Here is a 17,097-nt window from a genome sequence, read left to right on the forward strand (position 1 = left end):
ACATTTAAAGCAATTTATTATAGTTGCCACGGGCATGGAATCAGTTAAATAACAGCCTCAGATCGGATAACAAAAGACAAAAAAAGAGAATGTTTGGATTACCTGAATGGGACTCTAGCAGATTTTAAAGTACATCTGTTTCAATTACTAGTCATTCCTCCGCTGCTAAGAGCGCTATCAAGAAAATGGCCATTGCACGTAGGTGCTTAAAAACAGGTACTGAGTTCTTGCAACTCAGTGACTTACGGAAGGAACAGCCGAAGAGAGATACTGCTTCCCACACACAAAAAAAAAAAAACCTGGAAAGACTTAAAAATAGTCCATGGGGTATCCATATTCCCAAGGTAGGATTTACCTGATCATTCCCAATCAAAATCCAAGCACACGACAGCCGTTGGACTTACGGAGTTGTTCTGTCTCTAACAGGTGCCTGCGGCACAGCCTGGCTGTCTCGGACCAGCAGTGGAGCGAGCGTGCACCCACCTCCTCTCGCCAGGAACCAGGGCCACACGGGCAGCGCGCTGCCACCGAGGCGCTGGCATGGAGGCGGGCTCCTGCCCCTGGCGCCGCGAGCCCGGCAGCTTCCATGGGAATGCCGCAGCAGGCCGGCTGTCAGCTCTGCGATTCACAGGGGACAGGAGCGGTGCTGGGGACAGACCGCGAGAGCCGGGTGGCAGACACAGAACGTGATCTCAACGAGCACTTGATGAAGAACAGGGTCCGTCTGCGCGGATTCTCCCTGTATTTGGTATCTCCAATACCCTGTACGCTACCTCGGCCTTCTTTCCTATCTTATGAGTTCTAAGGGAGACTTTAAACAGCACTGAATCTTTTTCTTGCAAACCCAGCAGTAAGATTCTCTCCCTATACCAACACTGAGGCCATGTTTTCCCTGTTGGAGATTTAACAAGGCTAAAATATACACGGCTTCTGCAAGAGTAAATGGCTGAGAACAGGATCTAAATCAGCATCGCATGTCCAGTAGAGGAAACATAAAATCCTATTTTTGTAATTGGACAAGCACTGGTCCCCTTAATATCATTCAGCGGTAAAAACTGAGGGGCTTGAACTACAAAAATCAAGTGTCTGTGAGCTGTTGCTAAACAGGGGACAAGACTTTGAAAAAGAATGACCATTGGGGATTGGACTGGATGATCTTTAAGGTCCTTTCCAACCCAAACCATTCTATGATTAAAGACAGATTTCACAGTATTCCTTCTACAGTAAAAGTTCTAAAGGTTTGAGGGGGTCAAATGTTTCCTCAGAAAAAGAAAAAGAAAGCCCTACACAAGTAATTTTTCTAGCAGATTCCTTTTCCCTCCCCCTGTTAAGTTGGGAGATAAATATGCAGAGCTACCAAGAGAGAAAAAACACCTTTATTCAACCCCATGAACCTCGCAAGCTTTACATGGCACTACAACGGGCTGGCACAGATCCTTGCTATAAAGCTGCTGATGCTTCATGGAATTAACAACTCTCATACTGTTTTCTGCAGAACAAACTTGGGCCTTGTCTCTCCTGTTTTGAGACAGCTGCAGAGGCACAGGCAAATGCAGTGAGAATTCACAGCTGAAGAGTTCAAAAAACTGAGATAGAACAGGAAAGCTAACACAGAAAAGTTTGGAAATGTTGTTTTTGCCAAGGGCAAGACTATAGTTTAGTTTTTATAATAAGCCTCTGGCTTATATTGGATCTGGGTTTTAACCACCTGGTTTAACTCTGACTTCAATCATTTGTAAAAATCACTAAGGCACAGATGCTGCCTTCCCTTGGTGAGGCTGCAGGAAAGATGCAAAATGCTGTTTCCCAGTTGCTTGGCCACAGAGGGACTAGACAGGAGGACAAGAACAAACCATGACAAAGCAGCAAAGGTGGAGAGAGCTGTGGTTCTGCCTCACCCTGTGCGGGACTGGACATCAGTGCAGGGAGATGGAAGGAAGACCCTCCTAGGGACGAAGTGGTGGCATGTTGTCACACACTCGTGAATCCGGGAGGTGGAACCTCCTCCGCTGACAACAGCGCAAGTCTGCTCCGCTCAGCCTGGAGCCCACCCCAAGGACACTAACACACCCCCGGCTGCAAACACCCTGCCCGTCAGAACTCGGAGCTCGCTGATCTCATCCTTACCTTCACTGCAAGGCCACAAGCAGCACTGACAGCGCCTTGCAGACAATGAGAAGGAAAGAATGTTACCTCAGAAACTAGATTTAGAACTTTAGGGCACCCTACAATCAATCATGATTTAATCCAATTATTCCCAGGAGTGGAAGGGCACAGAAAACATTAGAACTGGCATGCATCGTACTCCAGGGAAGGTTTAAGTATTTGGAATACAATTGGTATTCAAAACTGTGTGAGTCCTCTTCATTTTCTCTGACAATTTTTAAAAAAGTAGGTATCTAACAATTTAAGGAACAAGTGTCCTTTGGACTAAACCTTAATTCTCAGTAAGAGGAAAGCAGATTAAAACCAGTAGGTATATACACACTAGCTGTATATTCACACACGTTATGTAAAAGCAGCTTAAAATGCCCTTCTCACTTTGCAAGTCTATGAAATGTACGTTGTCTTTATGCAATCTGTTTCCTACAAGGCCCTCACTAGAAGAGGAATTTGCTGCCTTTTCTTTGAAGAAAAGATTTTGCATGAATTTTTTCTCCTTTTTTGGCTTTTTTTTTTTCTTTTTCTTTTTAAACACACTGTCCTGATAGTTACTCTGTTTCACAGGAGACTGGCCAGGCTGGTGGTGGGTCCGTTCTGTGCCTGGAACTGTACAGGAGGTGGTCCATCTGTCCACTGAAAGATAACAAACAGCATGAAAACCCTACAGCCACGGCTTGGGGAGGGGAGGAATGGCAGCGAGGCCAGAGGGAAGAGCTCGCCATACAGACGTTCACTACCGTGAGATAATTAAAGATTTCATCACGAGAAGTTGCGTATCAGGTTTGACTTTGTTTTACATGTGTGGAGCTCCCGTCCCTTGAACAGTATTTCTTTTGAAGCCACTCCACATGCCCGTCATTCCAAACCTAGCTGACTCCCGTGCTGAGTCCAGGGTCAATGGCAATCAAGTGAAAGCATTTCCTGCTCTCACAGGTAAACGTCTGACTGCCCAAACTCGGGAAACCATGACTCGCACAAACGAGGGACCTAACTTTAGATGGGTCTGTTTGAGCCCATTATACACTGCAGCTATAGCGTTTCCAGAGCAAGTAACGCCTCTGGTTCTCACCCATTTCATTACTAAAACAGATTCCTCTCATGATAGTGAAAATCTTCTAAAATGGGCAGATTTAATATTTGTTTCTTAATCCTCTTCCCTCTCCAGATTTTTAATCCAGCATAGATGATGCAAAAGCCAGCAATGGCAAGCAGAGACAGTGGAGGCTGGAGCACTGGCCCATGGGCTGTGCCCACAGACGGGCAGGCACCTGGCTGTGGGGGTCTCTTGACACGGGCTGCTGCATCGCAAACACTTTCATTCTTACAAGTCTCGGGATCCCTTTACGAGTAAAGCCAGCAAATAGGCCTTTTTTCCTCCTTTCTTCTCCCCAAAAGGGAATGTTGGGAAAGAGATGTCAAGTTCACTGCATCTCACATTCCCATTTGAACATTATTTCAGTCCAGAACAGTAAATTATCTTATGCCCTTGCTGAGTTGTGGCTTAGGAAAGCATTCTGTATTTTTAAAACAGTGTTAAAAATGTTTCTGACAGGAAGGACATCAATATTTGAAGTCCAAAGAAAGTTGCACCTTAAGGCAATGGCTATACAGACACCAAGTGGTGTATTAACTGGAAATTCAGATTTATAGATAAGTGGAAAAAAACTCCTTAGGAATGCTAAAGCATCAATGGAAACTTTACTTTTAGCAGTGTACTACAAAGCATTCCCCAGAAACAAGGCAGACTGGATGACCTGAGCACTAAAATTAAAACCTGAGAACGTGGCAAGTTTCTTTCAAAAGTAATAGTTGTCACCAAAATGAAGTGGCTACCGCCTAACAGAAGCCATTTAAAACATGTAAGTTCTGGCGTACCAAGAAAACACTTCTAAGAAACAAAGACCTTACCCACCAATTAACCTTTATAAAAATTAACTAATTGAGTCACAATTCCTTTTCCTGTTATCAGTCCAGTTTAAATACTAGGAAGTAGACTGAATTTTGGCAACTTACTGAGAAGTATGCTCAGCAGAAGAACGGAATAGTAAAGGAAAGCAAAGCACAGTGTTTTGCCTCAAAAATGCTCGTAACTGCAAGATGAAGATTGCTTACCGTGATTAGATTGTGTTCTGGAAGACTGCATGCTTCAATGTGGTCCTGGAGGAGCTGTTGTGAGAAGTTTTGGTGCATCTGCGCTGCCTCGTGTGCATCCATGGCATTTCCACAGGCTTTGTTCAGGTCTGAAAGACAAGAGCAGCGTGTGCTCACCAAGAAACCCTGTCTGTGCTCGTTTTCAACTGACCAGCTCTCTTATCCGAAAAGGCTGTTCCCTGTATTTGATGACTCCAATAATTGATTTAAACAGCCAATATACCAAAGTCATATCACTTCTGAATGAAAACGCCTTTTAAGAGGAGCAGGGGCACACGGGGAACCTGAAGCCTTCCCTTTTCCAGTAGTATTGGCAGTGCACATTGCACAATTTGGTGTCATTTTAGTTTCCAACTACTAAAAAATAACATTACAGTGGCTGTAAAAGGAGGAAGCAAACTCCTCACTCCGATGAAAGCCCCTGTGCGGTTTGCATTTTGTCTTTTCAGTTTCCAGCCCCATCTAGTGGGAACAGGAAAGACTCGCAGGTTTCTCACTGCAGCTCCACGATTCAACAACACAGGTTTCAGAGGTCAAGCAACATTTTTTCTTTGGTGAATCCTTGCTTTTGGGGTGGCGGGGGGGGGGCTACAGAAGCCTGCTGCTTTGCATACACCGAAAGCTGATCCTAGTGTCTTGTTTTCTGTGAATTTTACTCACAGGTGTTGGCTCAATCAGGTTTAAGACTGGTAACCTACTATGAATCACACAATTTCAGCTAAAAATTACAAGCAGCACAGCGTGGCAGGAGCTGAGACACTGCACCTCCTATCGATGAACATGTGGTTGTGTTTTGTTATTCCTCATCAAGCACCTTTTCTTCAAGAGTAGGTAATTAGTTCTACAGAGGAAGCTCTTAGGAAAAATCAAAGCAGAACAGGAACTGCCTCTCGCTGTTCCCAGGCTAGTGGATACAACCAGAGGCAACAGCAGCTGAACACAGGGTGGTGTTTCATCTACAGCAGGTTCGTCATTGTACTATCGGCATGTTTTGTATGTGAACTACCACTTGGAAATGAGAAAGAAAAGTATTTCAATTGCCTCGAGGTGGTTTTGTAGCAAAGGCAACAGAAAAGCAGAAAATAAGCCTGGCCCACAGTGCTCAATGCAGAGCACCATGCTTATAGTAAACATGACAATTTAATATAAATGGAAGCTGCGGGGTAAGTTCTTGGAAAAAGGGTCGAGTTACTGCTTTATTTTCTAGTGAGAGCAAATCAATTGCAGCATTAATGTTGACGGTCTGCCAAGAAGCTAGTCAATATTTGAACAAAGCATCCTGGGGCCTCTGTAAGTCTGATTAAACAATATTTATGTATGAAGTGATATAATGGTCTCTTACATTTATTAAAGTCCATACACAGAAGCAAAGCCTAAGTGAAACTTAATCAAATGTTTACTGCAATTGGAACTGCAGTCAAAGAAAAGCAGAGCAACAGCAGAATAGATGCTACAGGGGTGCGAACCGGAGCCCTTTCCGAAGGGTCACCAGTTACAGCCACAGCAGGAGAAACCCGACTGCTGCCTCACACCAGTTACACGGGGATGCTGGAGCTCTACAGGGCCTTCTCACCCCAGGCACCTTACAGCCCCAACAAAATACCGACTGGAGTATCTGACAGCAATGCCAGAACTGCAGCCAAACGGGATGCCAAGGGGGCTGGAGATCAGGAACTGGAAGAACCATCTTGCACTTCTAGTGGTATTTGGTAAACCCAGGCAGTCTCTCGGCGAGTGCTGGCATTGGCATACATCCCCACACTCATCCCCAGTTAGTAGCAACGGGCTCTTTGCCGCTTTTTTTAAGTACAAGACCTTTTCCTAACTTACCTCTCAACAGAGCTGATGACCACAGCTGCACAGACATATCTGGTATCTTGCTTGCAAGCTGCATGGCTGGTACTACCATATTATTACTTTCCTGGTGAAGAGCAGATATCAAAATAAAATGGATTTTCTTTTTTTCCCTTGCGAATACACATTACATAGAGATGTTAAATTTATGATGAAAAATTTGTCTACTGCCATGTTCTAGCTAAGAAGTGGAAGTGCTTAATGGGACAATAACCCAAACACATCATCTAAAGCTGCCTTGAATTTTGCTCTGTCCTAGGAATTATGGTGTCTATGTTGTGCAAGATAATAGAAGTATTTCATGCATTCTGGCATATGGTGAGAATTAAGGAGCTTGTACCCACAATTCCTTCCAAAACAATCCAGTTGAATGATGTTATTTGTCCTTTATTCAGCTCCTTTTTTCAAGTGATTTCAGGCATTATAGAAACACGCACTTCTAGAACAGACTTCAAACACTACTACTTTGTTAAAGTCTTATTAAACATGCAAATTACAGCTACAGAATTATATAAGTCAATAAGCTGCCAACTTTTAGTGGGATACCAATCAACAAGCATTCTTAAAGTAAGATTAATTTCACAAAATGTCCCGATTTTCTTTGGCAAATGACAAATCAAACATTTACACGGTAATACCAGAGACAGTGAAGGCTTACCCTGTGATTCCCTAACACATAGAATATATGACCCAGGAGTACGAGAGAACATGCTGTTAATCGATTCAAGTCTTCTGCATTTGACATTTTCAGTGTCTCTCGCAAAAATCGTCTACCAAAATAGAGCAAAAATAAGTGTTTTAAAAACTCTACTTTCCCTCCAGTATGTAAGAAACACCATTAAGAACTGAATTAATCCCATCAGCAAATATTAGCACTCAGGAATAAATGTGTGCTGCAGGTGACCTTAAACAAAGCACTTAATTCCCAAACCTCACCTTTCATTTAGCAAAAATGACTATAATACAGGTCCTCCTTTGAAAAGCTTTTGTTTCAGATGTGGCACTGCAGAACGCTGTACAAGTATTATTGTTAGCGTTCAGAACTAGAGAGATCTAAACCGAACAGTCTCATGGTATTTTCCCCTAAGTAAAAAACAGAAGGTTGACTAAATCCACAGGGAGAAGATCTAGCAGATTTGAAAGCAAGGCCTCGGGGTTTTCATTTTTATCTTAAAAAGCTCGATTTAGTTTCTCCTTTTTTCCCCCACCTTCCAAGTGCACCGATGTATACTTACTTTGCCTCATTGTATCTTCCTTGAAAGAAGGAGAACAGACCTCGGATGTAGAAAGCCGCTGCTCGAAGACAGTGAGAGCTACGGACAAAGCAACGCATTGAAATCTAGGCATTGTGCAGTGATTAAATGCATGACAGACAGATTTCTAGGAATTTGCCTAATAATCACATCTCCAAACAAAACATTATATTTAATGCGTGGTCAGAACTTCCACCTTGAAAAGAAATCGATTATTTGGTTTTCTTTTAAAGAAAAGCCTGCTACAAACCCAGTATTACCATCACCAATGCAACATCAGCATGTAGGTAGTTTCTGGAATTCTCACCTCACAGGAAAATTATGGTCTGGATTTATCCTTTCCAATAAGCTGTAAAGCTACAAGAAAAGAAAGATAATCAGCATTTCTCACATATACAGGCGTACAGTACTGACAGCAAGTGTTTTTATAGGAAGTGCACATCAAATCAAAATGGTGCAAGTCACCACAAACACACTCAAGTTTACTTGTACTGGTTAGATCATAGCACAAACATTCCAACATTAGGAGTTTTCATGCCCATTTTGATCCTAAAATCAAGTTTTATAAAAATATGCTTTCTCAGACTTTGTAGAACTTTCTATACAATGTTAATATTTCCTCAGAAAACTTTTAGCTGTCGTATCTAACTGAGCTGTTCAAGACCCAAATGACTGCTGTATCAGATTTGCTATTTAATTAAAACCAGAAATCAATTAAGCAAAAAAAAAAAAAAAGATCAACTTTTTTAATTATTATTTTTGCTCTCTAAGCTTTTTAACAAAGTACCATGTGTTTGGTGAAGAAGTTCATTTACAGCCTCTTCACAAGAAACCTGCAAGCACGTCTCCGGAAAGTTACTACTGAGGGATCAGACACATCACTGAAAGAGTGCACACAGCTGAATTTTTGTATTACTATGGCTTCAGGCACACTGCTGAAGCAAAACGAACACACACGTGCACATACCTATTTCCGGATGTTTAGTTAAACCTTGCTAGGTTTGATATAATCTAATAAAACCCCTAAACAGATGGAAACTGAAGCGAACAGGTTGAATGAGTCAAGATGCCAGAGTTAACCACACACTTCACGCTGGGAAGCTTGCCCTCCCAGCGCTGTAGAGAATTCTGTGTACGATCCAGAATACTCTGCTTCAGTGGTTTGCAGCTTGGCCAGCTGATACCACTGGTTCTTTACTGTTAATTGACACTACCCTGATTAAGGAATTGCCTGGCTGCCAGACAAGGCTCTGCTTTGCAAAAATGCTCAGGAAAAAAAAAAAAAGAGTAGTCCAAGCACAGTAGCAGTTTTCTCTCCAAGAAAGTTCCGACTTTTAGAAGGACAGTCAGAAACCAGCTTACCTCTTGATGCCGGTTGCCTTCCCTGATGTACACACTGGCTAAGTTTGTCACAATAAATGCCCACAATTCTTGATGTGTGGTGAGCTAAAATAAACAAGAGACCAACAGCACAGTCAAATACTTCAGCATCTAACCCTGAACTTGCTCATCCCATATAAATCACAGATTTGGTGTCTGATATTTTGCTATTAATAAATCCTCCTGACCTGAATTGTGATCAGCATAGAAAAAAAAAATATGAACTAGTGCAACCAATATAGATAATCTCCAGATTTTCCTTCCAACCTCAACTGTTCAGTGACCCACACAACAATTGCAACTAGCTCATTTCCACATCGAACATCCATAGTAAATAGTTTGGGAAGAAAATCTTACCCTCAGTGCTGTAGTAAATTGTGCTTCTGCGTTGTCCATGCAATTAACAGAAATGCAGTAGAGCCCCTGTAGAAGACATGATATTTCTAACGTAACGCATAATACAATTATAGCAAGCCGAAAATGCAAAGAAGAAAGGCACGCAAAGCCGAAAAAGAAGAAAGGCACGCACAAAACCATGGAAATCTCAGGATATTAGCAGGAAAAAAGGTAACCACAAGTCTTAGTTTTGCTTGGCTCTGGGAAAAATATGCAACTTCTACACAAAGTCCTTCAAAATAGTATGTTCCTGTAAAAACCGCCCCATTTATCTAAGACAACTCTCTTAATTTCTTATAACACTCAAACAGCAATGCTACATAAATTCTTCCCCTTACACAGTTCCCACAACATACCGTCTCAAATGTGCACAGTATAAATCTCGTGTATTTACTGTGCATAGTAACTATCATGCTACTTGTCACTTATTTTAAAAAGGGATTTAAACCTTTCACAAGCGCTAATAACACTGGGTGTGAGTCCCCACTGCAGGACTGGCAATCAATAACGCAGACCCCATTACTCAGCAAGAAATCTCTGTCTGCCTCGCTACGTTCTCATTAGTTACTGGTGACGAGTATGAGTCTGGGGTACGGTCTTTGAAAGAGTCAAAAGTTTACTGCTAATCATAGGCACTTACTAATAGAGTGTGCAGCTGGGCAGCGTGATTAGAAAACAGCCTGGGAGACTGCTGGCAGAGCTGACAGACTTGTGAAATCTGTTAGGAAAAAAAACAGTATTTTAAGATACTTTTTCTCCCTTTCATTTTATGCTCTAAATCCATCTACTTGCATTACAGATGTCATTCAGTACGTTTCAGTGATTGGTTCAAGAATCCTAAGTCATGCTGCTAGGTAAAAGCGGAGGCTAGACTTGCCTCAAGCCAAGGTACACGCCATGCTCCATACACACTCTTCCCACACAGATGCACACTCAAACTGGTTTTGAATTATTTGCTTTGCAGCAGCTCCACCATATGGTGGCACCACCTGCAAACCAAGTCACAGATCTCTTTAAACAGGCTCAGAATTTGAGTTGGCACGCAACAGAAAAACTGGAATCAAAAATCTTCCACAGGGTATGTGCTTGTGATGAGTTTTATGAGCCAGAACCAATGACTCTTCTTTTAGCGGGCTAAATTTCCCCCCACCCCTCGAGTACATTCATGAGAATGCTGACAGCAGAGGTTGAGATGATACAGCAGTATGTCCTATAAATAAGGGATGGATGAACAGGAATTAAAAGAATGGGAAAAAAGCACAGTTCTTTCTTGCGTTAGAGAAGACTGTCCCCCTCTTCCTTCCTCCCAAACTATGTAAGAAGAAGAAAGGACAGAGAGGCAGGGAACCTTAAAAACTGAGAAATACTTGGACAAGACAGGAACACTAAGAGGAAGAATTACGAGCCACTCTCAGTCATGAATCTGAGAGAAAGGGAAGAGACACCAGAATCAGACGGCGAAGTACCATCAGGAAGGTGTCAGTCTTAGCCACTGATCAATTATCATTGGTTCCATGAGCAAATCCAAAGTTATTAAATAAAATATTTAAGAGGAGGCTAATTCCATGGCTTCAGAGTTGTGGTGTCCTGAGCACTGTCAGGCCTGACTATACCTGTTAGTTCCAGCAGTCAGCACTGCTGGAATCCCCATCTCAGCCCAAGTATCTTCCTCAAAACTGAAATTCCTGTATTTTAAAAGTTATCACTGCATACATCCACAACTAGGGAAATGATCAAAACCCATTTTTACCTCCTGCAATGCTGTGGCTTTGTGTCCCGTGACGAGCCGACACATGATAATGTGTTCCAACAAAATAACTTGGAAGGATGACAAAATAGGACTGCAGTCCAACACTGAAGAGGGAAAAGTAATTCAGTAAGTGAAGTTAAGACAATATTAACATCCTAACCATGCAGCCTCCCCCGCACCTAGCCAGCTTCCTCAATTGCAGGTGGTTCAGCAAGGCTTCAGTACAAAGATTCCTTTGTGGGAACACAGAGAGTGATGTCTTTGGCTGGACCACTTGGGTGTCAGAAGAGTCAGCATACTGCCCAGCTCCTCTTCCATATGCCATGGGAAGGATGGCACAGGTTTAAAAAAAAACCAAACAAACCCAAAACCCCACCAAAACCATGATGCCTGAACTGTCAGGAGTGGAAGTCTGAGCACCAGTAAAGGAAAAACTCCTTGGGAACACAGGCTCATTTTAGAGCACGTGATACACGGACAATCAGAAAGGCAGCATGAAAATATATGTATCTACAGCCCCATTTACTGAGTTACAATAAAACCCCCCAAAAACTTGATTTCTGTATTCAAAGTTCTTAGATGCAGCAGAAACAGACCGACAGCAGGCTGTCCCAGTGAGCTAAATGAGGTTGCTGTGGTTTTGTTTGGGTTGTTTGTTTTTTTTTTTAATTTAAATTAGCAACAAGAATCTTGCAGCATCAGCTAAATTATAATCCTTATCCTTACTTTTTAGCTTCTCTAGCTGCATGAGTGCTTTGTCTGTGTACTTCTGAGCCTTCTCCAGGTACCCTGCTTGCATGGAATGCATCACTGTCACCTGCCGGAAAACACAGGAAAGATTACAAAAAATTATCTTTGCAAAGAGGAAAGGTCTGGGAGTTCACACAACTCCTCAGTTACCAGCTTTTTAAACTAAATTTTAACATAACTCAGAAGTATATAATCATATTCCAGAAGCGGGGCAACCAGTTTCAGGAATCTGAAGTCAAAATTGTCACTCTGTTGGTAAAAATAAGCCAACGTAGCTCTACTTCATATGAGTTAATTTGATTCTATTTGGCTTGGATATTAATAAAGTTACATTCCAGTTTCCAGACTTCTTGCACAGTCTCTTCAAACACTGACATCACTGAAGCAATAGTCTCACAGATGCTGTGGCAGAATTAAACTGTCAGTATAACGTAAAGCAGCATATGGTCTGCAGAATCTATCACTGCTGTCTCCAAGCAATTTTTAACCAATTCCTCGTTAATTAGCAATATACATTAAGTAAAAAAGAGCTTCTCACCAAGTAAACAAGCACACACATGTGTTCCTTGGGCAACCAGTGAAAGAGATCAGCGGGGTTGCTGGGCAGAATTTCGTCATCGTGCAGCGTGGAGATGGTCTGGATGCACTGCTGAAGCTGTTTCAGGCATGGCTTCACACTTTTCACCTGTGAAAGATGATTCACATCAGACATAGCTGCTGCAGCCCAGATGCTTGAAAATTTACTTAGTTGGAAAAACTTGCCAGGCAATAAATAATCTCCACATTCAGGAAATTAGTTCATGCATAAATCACAACACCAGCATGACAGAACAGTGACTACTTTAGGCCCGTTCCAGGATTAACAACAATCAGCACTTCATATTTGCATATACAACCAACAGACACTCAAAATGTTTTTCGAAATTATACACGAAGCCCATTATCTCCACCAACATGATATGGAAGCAAGAATGGCCGCCATGGTTAGAAGCGTACCACAGTAAACCTTTCCTTGGGGAAGAAGAAATGAATGTAATTTCTTCACTCCTCATTTCATTTGTGATTAAAATCTATAGAAATTAAGTTTCATTAACAAAAAAGCATGGCGCAGCAAAAAAAAAAATCCACCAACATCACCTCAGTGTAATAATTAGCTACTTTTGAGGCAGTACTCTTTTCCCCCAGTTCTCACATGAGAACTATTAAGAAGCACAACTCGCACGTACCTGCCCAGCATCCAGGTAATGCGTGACCTGCAGGACTAGGAAGAATACGCGTAACGACTCTTTCTGGATGGGGTTTCCTTGCCAGTTTTCAACTATTTGCCCGCAAAGGGTAAGGAGAGGGTGCACCTCCTGCAGCTTTCGTTCCATTAGAAGGAGCTACAATTTTAAATAAAAATTCATTATTTTTGTGCTAAACAGTTTAAACACTCAGAGAACCACAGTAGAGCCCCAGATACGTTGATCTATTATTTAAAACAGACTCAGACATCTTACTGCAAGAGCACCAGCCTTTTCACATGACCAGATTTTTCATCCCTAATTACAAGAGCTCCAGTGACACTTTGCAGTTATCCTTTTTCTTCCAGAAAATTATTTATCATAATTAACAAAGGAGAAAAAAAGCCAAACCTATTCACAAGAATTTCACAAGAATCCTGCAGACTTAAGGCTTATTCGAGGCATATTTTAATACTGTGCTCGCTCACATGAAAAAAACAATATACAAAGCACAGACAAGCATGCAAGATACCTTAAAAGAAATAACCTATGTTCAGGCAGGTTACATTCTATTGCTCTGTAACTTGCATTATGCAAGTTAAACCAGGAAATAGTTTATTTAGAAAGTACATCCAACTTACCATCCCCTTGCTTAGCAGAAACAGTGCTCTGAAATAAACAAAATGATGTCATACTCAAAAAAGTTACCCAAACCACAACTGTATATAAAAACCCTGGAAAAAAAAAAATCTGCCATTCTCCTCCTCAAAGACAATAGACAAAATAGTATTAAGGAACCTGCCACAGAAAGCACATTTAAAAGCTAGATGGAACAGTCCAATCATAGCACCAGGAATCAAAATCCCAGCCTCTCAGATTTGTATCTAAGCTTTGGACAGTTCCAGTTACAATAGTCTCTAAGGCCAAAACAGGCTACTGGGAAAACTTGCTGATAAAGACAATAAACAAAATTCATTTTGAAAAAAGACTCTCCAGAGTCTTAGTGGACATTATTGGTTTTAACAGAAAAAGGAAAGAGCTGCAGAAACTCTCAGATCTAAGAGAACACTCAGAAATATTGGTTTGCCTGTAAAACCCATGTAGCAATCACATCTCTAAATAAAACTAGAATATCTCTAAACAAAACGTAGAGGAAACAAGGGTATTTTCTGTGGGAAGGGAAAAAGGTCTAGGGAACTCACCTGGTATACTCTGATCCTACCACTCGAGCATATTCTGCTCCAACTCCAAGAAGGTCACATGCAGATACTAAGTCTTTTTCAAGTGTATGTAGTTGCTGAAATAAAAAAAAAGGCCATAAGAGATCAGCATTTTCTTTGTGAACCTAATTAGCAATTTTCTAAAATGTAATTACTCCTGTGCTTTACACAGGACAAGTGCTAAACTGGTACTTGTTAAATGTATCACCTGATTTTAGACTCATTTTCCAGGAACACCTGGCATTCTCAAAAGAAAAGTCTCTAACATTTCAAAGAAAATTTCTCAGCCCAGTTTCATACCACGCAAAGTTGTTATAATTCATTAAGATCATGTGCAGATCAGATCCCAACAGCTCCAATATAACTGTGGACCGTTACATTGGAGTAACTGGAACAACAGAGTGTGTTTTCCAGCAAGAAGAGCAGAGAAAGTCCACGAGGTATGCTTCAGGTGACGGGGAGAGGATGATGCAGCCACCGGATCACCTCTCACTCCCTCCTGCCTACTGACTTTCGTACCTTCTCCAAACCGAGGTAGAAAGCCATGCAGTTGTAGAAGAACAGGCACCAAGGCAATGAGACACACAGGCCTCTGTGGTCAAGCAAAAGCCAGAAAGGAAATACCACACAGAAGAGAAATCAGCAAAGAATGTCAAGCTTCGAGGAAGGATCCTATTCAGAGGGAGGCACCGAGAAAAACGCTTAAGCTTCTTGTGAGTACTCAGGCATTAGCTCGTTGCAAAGTAAACATTTGTCCTTTAATCGATAGGAAAGTAAGGCTCTCCACAATTCACTGTTCCTAAACTACACAAAGGAGCTTGGCAATTCCTTTTAAACGAGGCTGGTCTGCTTGTTTAAGCTCATCAGGATGGGGGAAAAGACAAGTACAGGTGACTATTAAGACAGTCTTCAAAGATAAAATTGCTTCCTAACTAGCTCTCTGCTGTGGAGTACCCGTAAAGAGCAATTAAGTCCCTCAACTCTCGCATTAAACACCTCGAGGCTCTTTAGGAGCAGAGAAAAGGCATAACCTGGAAAAACAGGGGAAGTTCTTCAGCAATAATCTGCTCTTCCCACTGATCAGTTAACTTTCCGGATATGCTCCCCACCTAATGCATTGGATCACTCAGGAAAATGAGCACTTCCAGAGTAGTTACACAGATGAAGACTGTAACAAACGTTAAACACTGCAAATTCCAACATGCGCCAGTTTATTCCTAGAAGCAAAGACGGTCCAACCTGTGCAGCTGAAGCCACACTTAGAGCATATTACAGAACAAGAAGAGTAACATTGCTTGGAGGCCTTTGCACCAGCTGCTTTTCCCACCCCAGTTCTGCTCTGTGTGCTAATTAGGTTGAAAATAATCAAACAAACACTTCAGGTTGGCAAGCTCCAATTCCAGCAGGCTTTATGAGAACATTTGCCCTTACTGCAAGCCATAAGGTGGATTTTATTTTGCTCCACCTCTAAAGTTGTGTGTTACTAGGGCCCACAGGATGATCCTTGCTGCTTTCTTCTCTAAAAAGTGGGCCTTGATCCAATCCATAGTCTACCAATGTGTCATTACTTTATAGCATGAACTTTTCTTCTTTTGTCTTTCCATTAGCAGCAGTGATTGGGGGGGAGGGTGGGAAGGCATCCAAGCTCTTTTTAAGAAGAATACAGATATTTTTCTAGCTATTTTTTCCAATCCCAGTGCTACAATAACATGGCTATCAATATAAATCACTTACTGCAAGTTGAAAAAGCAATCTACAGTGCCAGTACGGAGTCTGCTGTGAAATCTGAATGGCTTTGCGTAACAGAGGTTTTGCTGTATCCACTGAATTCTGAAACAGAAACATGCACGCTAGTCAACATAAAAAACAGGCTACTGGGAAGTTCATCACTAACAATAACAACTTTTAAACTAGCTGTGTTCTGTGTTGACCCCCCATTAAAGTCTTGTAGGTCAGGAACCCTAAAATATGAAAAGCAACAAAACCAAGTACTTAACACGCAGGCCCACACATCTACACTTGACTCAAAGTTCCTTCAAAAGTATTAGCTATTTAACTCCTTTGGCCACTATTCTAATATGCACTTTTTCCCTGCATGTGAAAAAAAAGGCAAACATTTGCTTTAGAGAAAGTAAAGACCGGTTCAGGCTTTTCCGGAGAAAAAGAATAAAAATAGCCTAGGAACACAACAAAAGCCTGAGGAAAACCATCTACTTCCCTCCCTCCCCCCAAATTAGCCTGTCTTTGTCTAAATGAGGGCTAAAGAAATACTTTGGCCAAGTAAACTTCCTTTTTGTGAATGTGGAATACCTGCATTGCAATTCCAGCAGCAACTTTCACAATAAGAAAGACCAAAAGTCTTTCAGGCTTACACTTTAGTACTCCATATTTACGCTACAGTTAACCTCTAAAAATTTCATAAATCCTATTATTAATAGCGATATACTACTCCAAGACCAAAGACGCTCAAATTAAATGCAATCCTGCAGCCCCAGGACAACTGACAATTTCTGAAGTAGTCTCAGCACACTCACCTCCTGACAATACAGCTCGGACAGAAGGCTGGCTGCCTCAAACTTAACATCTTCAAACTGGGGAATCTAGCAGCATCAGAGTTAAGTAAATATTAAACACTGACTGGAACACAGCAACACTCCAACATCCAAAAAACCCTTTACAGAACATACATGTTAGGAAAGCGGCCCATAACCATGGAATAAGATTAAAAATACCAGCTAAATCCCCATCCCCAGGGCCAGGCTCTCTCTGTGGACGTGTTTTGTTATCGGAGCCCTCGCTGCAGGAGCAAGGTGGCCGGGCAGCGACGTTCCCCGCCCGGGCGGCCAGGAAAAGGATACTTGCTGGGATATCAACCACTGCAAGAGAAGACAGGGGGTTAGTCTGCGACCACCACAGGCCGGCCCCGCTGACAGGGCCTCCCCCCCTCCCAGCCGCCC

At 42.0% G+C, this 17,097-nt stretch overlaps 1 protein-coding gene across 1 annotated transcript; it reads right to left on the bottom strand.

Annotated features, from left to right (window-relative positions):
- Positions 1–2,663: 2,663 nt before the first annotated feature.
- On the bottom strand, positions 2,664–17,016 carry MAU2 (MAU2 sister chromatid cohesion factor; the record flags this gene model as incomplete). Its single annotated transcript, XM_009573674.1, has 18 exons — positions 2,664–2,796; positions 4,276–4,403; positions 6,145–6,235; positions 6,827–6,938; positions 7,404–7,481; positions 7,729–7,778; positions 8,784–8,867; positions 9,159–9,224; positions 9,838–9,915; positions 10,948–11,051; positions 11,674–11,764; positions 12,236–12,382; positions 12,924–13,079; positions 13,562–13,589; positions 14,123–14,217; positions 15,875–15,970; positions 16,675–16,740; positions 16,999–17,016. Coding segments are annotated over 18 exons (1,563 nt in total), but the record flags the coding sequence as incomplete, so codon positions are not given.
- Between the last annotated feature and the right edge of the window lie 81 nt (positions 17,017–17,097).

This window comes from Fulmarus glacialis, unplaced genomic scaffold (assembly GCF_000690835.1).
Source record: "Fulmarus glacialis isolate BGI_N327 unplaced genomic scaffold, ASM69083v1 scaffold47582, whole genome shotgun sequence".
In the NCBI taxonomy this organism is placed as follows: Eukaryota; Metazoa; Chordata; class Aves; order Procellariiformes; family Procellariidae; genus Fulmarus; species Fulmarus glacialis.